Here is a 5,800-nt window from a genome sequence, read left to right on the forward strand (position 1 = left end):
CCTTCTAACCGCCCCCCCCAAAACCTTCTAACCCCCCTGCTGTGCACCCACCGGCTGGTAATCAAAGGCGTAGCCATCTGCAGCCAGCCCAGGTGAGGGTAGGAGTGGGTCGGCCAGGGAGGGCTGGGAGATCCGGGGATTGGAAACGCTCCCCAAAACGCCGGCTTTCAGATTAAACCCTTTGTTGGCGGCACCTGAAAAGGCAGAGAGTTGTTGTTGGGGGGAAAGAAATCCACCCAAAATCGCCCGTTCCATCCCAGAGACGGGGGGGGGATTTTCCTTCTCCGTTCCCCAAGCAGGATGGGGGAAAAGGGGAGCGGAGGACGCTCACCTCCCAGGCTGTTTGCTGGCAAGAGGCTGTGCAGGTTCAGGTAGGGGTTGAGAGGAATCTTGAAATCTTTGGGGGGCTCCCCCAGGAGCGAGACCTGTGGGAAAAGCACTTGGAGGGCTCAGGGGGGAGCTCCAGCACAGAAACCAGCCCCCAAAACCATGTTGGGAGGGTTGTTTGGTGTCAGCACGGAGCCCCCCGAGGTGGAACGGGCTCATTCCGGAGTGAGGGGACCTTACCCCGGAGGCGGGAGGTCCATTCTCGCTCTGCTTTGGTTTCTGGAGACCGCTGATGACGGATCCCAAAATGGAGGTGGTGAGACCCTGAAGAGCTGGGGGGGTGACGGCGGGAGGGGTGAGCTGAGGCACCTGCGTCCCCAACACTGCATTTTCCCGATCTACTCCCACCGGTCCCAGGAAAGAAGCCAAGGGTACGTTTCCAGAAGGCAAAATTGGTGATTTTACATGTCCCTGTGCCATGTCACCGGGCAAGGGGCCACCTGGGGAGACAGAAGGAGAGGGATGGCACTGGCATCCAGCCCTCCCACGCCCCCAGCTTGGTTTCAGCCCTTCTCCCCACTCCACGCAAGCTGCCTCGCCCCAGCATCTGTCTCCCACCAGAAAAACCCAACCCCAGCACCCTCCACTCCTCCCAACCTGCCCGGAGGTGGGGGGGCTCCTGTGTGGCTTCCCCTCCCCTAAAAAACAGAGCAGGGGGACATGCCCTGAGACTGGTGCTGCGCCTCGAAGCACGGCAAGCTCCGCAGGGGTCCCTTTTCCACCAGAAAGTGATGCCCCAGTTCGCGGTGTGCCGCAACGCCGGCTGTTACCTGAGGAGAGCTCTCCCAAGAGCTGGCTGGGGGGCTGCGCCGGCGCGTTGGCCAAACCCAGGGCACCGTGGTGGGGCAAGGAGCTCAGCGGCGAGTCACCCAGGATCCCCGGCTTCTGTGAAGGACAGCGGGAGGTTAATGCCGAGCGAAACCGGCCCATCCGTGGCAGATCTGTGGCTCTGGAGGCGGTGGAAACCCTGGCGCTAGTAGGACGGAGGGGAGCGGAGGCGGCGCGAGGGTCCCCGGGATCGTGGCCATCGGCTAAAAGCTCAGTGCAGGCACGGAGAGAAACACGCCGCAGGCACTGAGAGCAAGCTGGCTGCAATTTCACAGCTTCTTCAGCAGAGAATACCAGAAATAACATTGGGGAGACACTCCCCACTACGGTTCAGCACCCATTTTTGTTCAAACCGGTCCATTTACGCTGGAATGAAGGAGCCAACCCACCCGGCCCTGTGCAGAAATCGTTTGCTGAGCCAGTAAATTGACGAGGAGCCCAGGAGGGATGGGGGCTCCCTTTTTCTCACCCCACCTCAGCAAGCCCGAGCTCAGCATGGGGACCAGCTCAACAAACGTGGCACAGAGGCAGAGAGCCAATGAGCCAACTCGCCGGAGCCCCAGATGGGAGCCGCTCACGGAGGCCGAGCCCTCCAGGCTCCGAGTCAGAGCAACACCTCATTTCTCCCCACAAGGAGAGCAGCTCCAACATCCGGAGTCACTGGGGTGACTGGTGTCACTGCCAGACCCCTCGCTGCGGTCGTTGCCTGGTCTTAAGGACGGGAAGGAGGACGCAGGGAAGGCGCCGGGGGGGGTCCCGGCGCTACGGCTCGGCACCACCACACACACAGCACGTCACGGTGACGGCTGCCTCCTACCGCTCACATGGAAGAGGTTTTGGTTCTCCTTGTTCTGCAGCAGCCATGTCCAGACCTGGTTCTGCAGTAACAGGGAGTTCCCAAGCAATGCCTTCTGGGGCAGAAAGCATAGCGAAAAAGACCAGAAAAGACAGAAAAACACTCAAAAAGAGAAAAAACCCCAAGCTTGGGGTGGTTCGAGAGGCACGGGGAGAGCGAGAAGAGCGGCAGGGAGCTTTAATCCTCAATTTGCTCCTCTCTCTTTACTCCTTGAGCGGCAACGAGAATTTTGGGAGACGTGGAGGTGCATGAGCTGGAGCAGAGGTATGAGGCAAGGCAGCCACCCAAAATGGCAGCGGCACGAGCCCACCGTCGGGTTTGGGAGACCCCTGCCCATCCGTGGCAGCCCCAGCAGGACCCTGATCTAACAGCAGATTTGTTTCTCGCGGAAAAGAGGCTAGCAGGAGCGCAAGGGTTCCGGCACAACGGCGGCATCGGTGTCCGCAGCGCAAAGGGAAGGTGGCGTCGGTGAAATTCCTGCGTACCTGCTGCACTTGGGTTTGGTTCTGCAGCGCGAGTTGGAGGAGAGCCGTGGAGAGGGCCGGGTTGGTCACCAGCGGCACGGAGGGAGCGGCGCCGAGGATTCCTGGAAGGAAGAGAAGCCGAAGGAATCGCCTGCCGCAGGGAGGACAAACCCCACCCTGTCCCGGCCTCTCCTCTGCGTTCAGCCTTACCTTGTTTTCCTCCGACCGCCCCGTGGAGCAGGGGGTTGAGCAACAGCTGGAGGGAAGCAGGATTTCCCAGGCTGTTGAGAATTTGGAGGATATTCGGCTCGGGGAGGAGCCCTTTCCCACGATTTAATGCCTTAATAAAACCAAAAAACAGCCACGTTAAAAGTGAGATAACCGGCTTTGAGACTTCCCCCATGACGGGCCACCCTGAATTTGCCCTTACGCTCCCCAAACCAGCAAGATCCTGGTTCCCAGCAAGATCCCGGTTCCCAAAAGCCTTGTTGTAGGGCAGGGAAGAAACAACCGACCCATCTCTACAGCCGACGAAAGCCAAGGCACAGTGGCAGCCGCACAGTTTGCCATTGCTGTCGGCAGCTACACCGTCTGCTATCCTACCGGTGCGGCACCTGCCCGGCAAAACTCTCCACGCCGAGCAGCCGCTGGATTTTGGCGACAAGCAGCGTTCCTGCTCCGAATTTTGCAGCCGCGCACAGGAACAAGGGAGCAACGGGGGAATCTGTGCCGTGTGACCGGAGCCTGGGAGCACCGGCATGCCCGAAATGCCCAGAAGCAGGAGCTACAGGCAACAGACGGCTGCTCCATAGGGGATCCAATGGGAAATGTGTTGGCTGCTCCAAGACAGCCTGCTCCAGGCTGGATACCCAACCTTGGGAACACTGGCAGCACCTGTCACAGTGATGGCAAGCTGCAAGGGGAAGAGGAGGAGGAGGAAGCAGCGCGCACACAAGCCTCACCGTCGCCTGCGCGGCTATCAGGGCGGCCAACATGCTACGGCCGGGAGGGCCAGGAGCACAGAAGGAGACTCGGACATGATTCCCAGCGAGCGGCAAACCATCTGTAGCCTGCTGAACCATCTCTGCCATCTCCGCCGACTCATACTCCAGGACCGCGAAGCCTTTCAGCTGCCCGTCCTGACCGTAGGCCAGCTAGGAGAAGAGAGGGATGCCAAAAAAACGGTGAGCGCAATGGGAGCACTAGCGAGAGCTGGCAGATCCTCAGGAGCCAATACGAGGTTGCTGCACCCCAGGGGTGCCGCTTTCTTCGGGCCAGCAACCTCCCCATGAGCTCAAAGAATGCTGCACCCCAGGAAAAGCGTTCCCAGTGCCCCCCAAAATCTCCCCCCCCTCACCTGGCAAAAAGCCGGGGCACAGGCGGCAGAGAAGACCTGTCGCAGCTCCTCGAGGTCGGCGTAGTTGTGGGGCAGCTTGTCAACACACAAGCACTTGGAATGGAGAAGGTCTAACGTCAACTGGTTGACGTCCGTCCAGTGGACGTAGAGAGTCCGCGTGCCCAGCTGTTTCCCCAGCAGATCCGACTTGGCTCTGGCCGCCGAATCCTTTTTCATATATTCCACAAATCCATAACCTTTGGAGTGTCCCGTTTTCTCGCTGTAGACCAGGAAACACCTTTCCAGGTTGCCGAAAGGTCGGACCAGCTCCTCAAATTGTTGCTGGGTGTAGAGCTGGGGAAGGTTGGCGATACACAGGAGGGCATCTGTGGGCTGCAGCTGCACCGAAATCTCCTTCTCCCGGAGCTTGCTCAGGTGGAATTTTTTGATGGCTGATTCTGCCTGCTCCCCGTTGAGCAAGGTGACAAACGCTGTGGGAGCAGAGCCGGGAAGGAAGGGTGAGGCTATGCGGCGCCTGTTTCACACCAAAACGCGAAGCCGCGGCGCAGGGCAGGGGTGCTGGTGAGGCGCAGGGTTAAATCCTGAGCGCTCGGGGGTAAAATTCACACACCCCTGGCTGCCGTTAGTGCCCGAAGCCCCGATGAGGTGAGGAGTCGGAGGGAAGGTCTCGGCAAGCGCCGGCTGGTGAAATCACACCATCCTTGGTGAAGCCTCGTGCGAGATGGCTCCGTCCCTGAGTTCTGGGGAGACGCCGGGGACAGGGACAGCGCCACTGGGTCCCAGCCACCCTCACCAATCCCCCTGGCCAGAGGAGCACCCTCACGCAGCTCCCACAAATTTCTCCATCACCAAGAACCGGTTGTTTTTTGGGGGGGGGCTGGGGGGGAGATAATGCCAGCAGGCGCAGCCCCCCAGGAGGAGCTGGACTGATTCTAAACCCCGGTGCCGTTAATTTTCTGCCTGCTGGTAGCTAATTGCCACATAAAAAAATAGTCTGGTGAGCGCAGCCGAGACCGGTTGGAGAAGCGGGGGGGGGAGGACAGGTGGAGAATCAATGCAGAACAAGGCGTCGGGGACGGACCAGCCGGCAGCGGAAAAGCACCAGAAAGGAGGAGGGGGGGACCCAAGGCCAGCCATGGTGATGGATTCGGCATCAGAGATGCCGGCGCTGCAAGAGCAGCTTACTCACCAGTCCCTTTGTATTTGTCCACAAAGCAGTATTTCAGCTCGTAGTCGCTCAGCAGATCGTGGACTTCCTGGATAAACAGCGGGATTTTCAATAAGAATAATAATTTTTAAGAAAAAAAAATAAAAACGGGAGTCAGGTTTTAGGGAAAAACGCTGGCTTCTCCCCTAATTCCTACCCCATGCGGCACCCCCAAATATTTCCCCTCTCCTCGAGCTCAGAGAAGGAAGCAGAAAGGGAAGAGGCTCAATTCAAAAGTGAAGACGCCGGGGACCAGGCACTAAAACCGCCCCTTTGGCCCCGCTGCTGTCCGCCCCCAATTTGACACACCCCCCCCAGCGTGTTTTACCCCTTAAGGTCACGCTGGGGGACATCAGTGCGTTGCCGCTGGTTCAAGACTTTGCCCTCCCCGAAATGATTTTCCAGACCTTCGGCCTCCCCGACACACCCCCCCGGGCGATAATTAACTTGGATTTACTGGGAAGGGGAAAGGGAAATTAAAAAACGAAACAAACAAACAAAAAAAAAGAAAACAAAACCGAAAAAAGACCCCCCAAAAAAAGAGCGGGGGGAGGGGGGCTGCAGTGGCTGGGGGGGTCCTTTGAGGAGGGGGGAGTAGTTGGGGTTTGTTAAATGGCACCGGCTTTTCCTCAGAGCTGGGTTTGAGGGGTGATGGGGGGGTGTGTGACCCCCCAGGAGCTCTTAAATTGATAAGGCAGAAA

General features: G+C 58.9%; 1 protein-coding gene across 1 annotated transcript; it reads right to left on the reverse strand.

The window, feature by feature from the left end:
• Positions 1–27: 27 nt before the first annotated feature.
• RAVER1 (ribonucleoprotein, PTB-binding 1) lies at positions 28–5,181 on the reverse strand (the record flags this gene model as incomplete). The annotated part of the gene is made up of 9 exons (XM_010568862.1): positions 28–194; positions 332–425; positions 568–827; positions 1,158–1,272; positions 2,557–2,657; positions 2,746–2,875; positions 3,498–3,689; positions 3,893–4,362; positions 5,082–5,181. Coding segments are annotated over 9 exons (1,629 nt in total), but the record flags the coding sequence as incomplete, so codon positions are not given.
• Positions 5,182–5,800: the final 619 nt, after the last annotated feature.

Source organism: Haliaeetus leucocephalus, unplaced genomic scaffold (genome assembly GCF_000737465.1).
Source record: "Haliaeetus leucocephalus isolate CR32 unplaced genomic scaffold, Haliaeetus_leucocephalus-4.0 Scaffold260, whole genome shotgun sequence".
NCBI lineage: Eukaryota > Metazoa > Chordata > Aves > Accipitriformes > Accipitridae > Haliaeetus > Haliaeetus leucocephalus.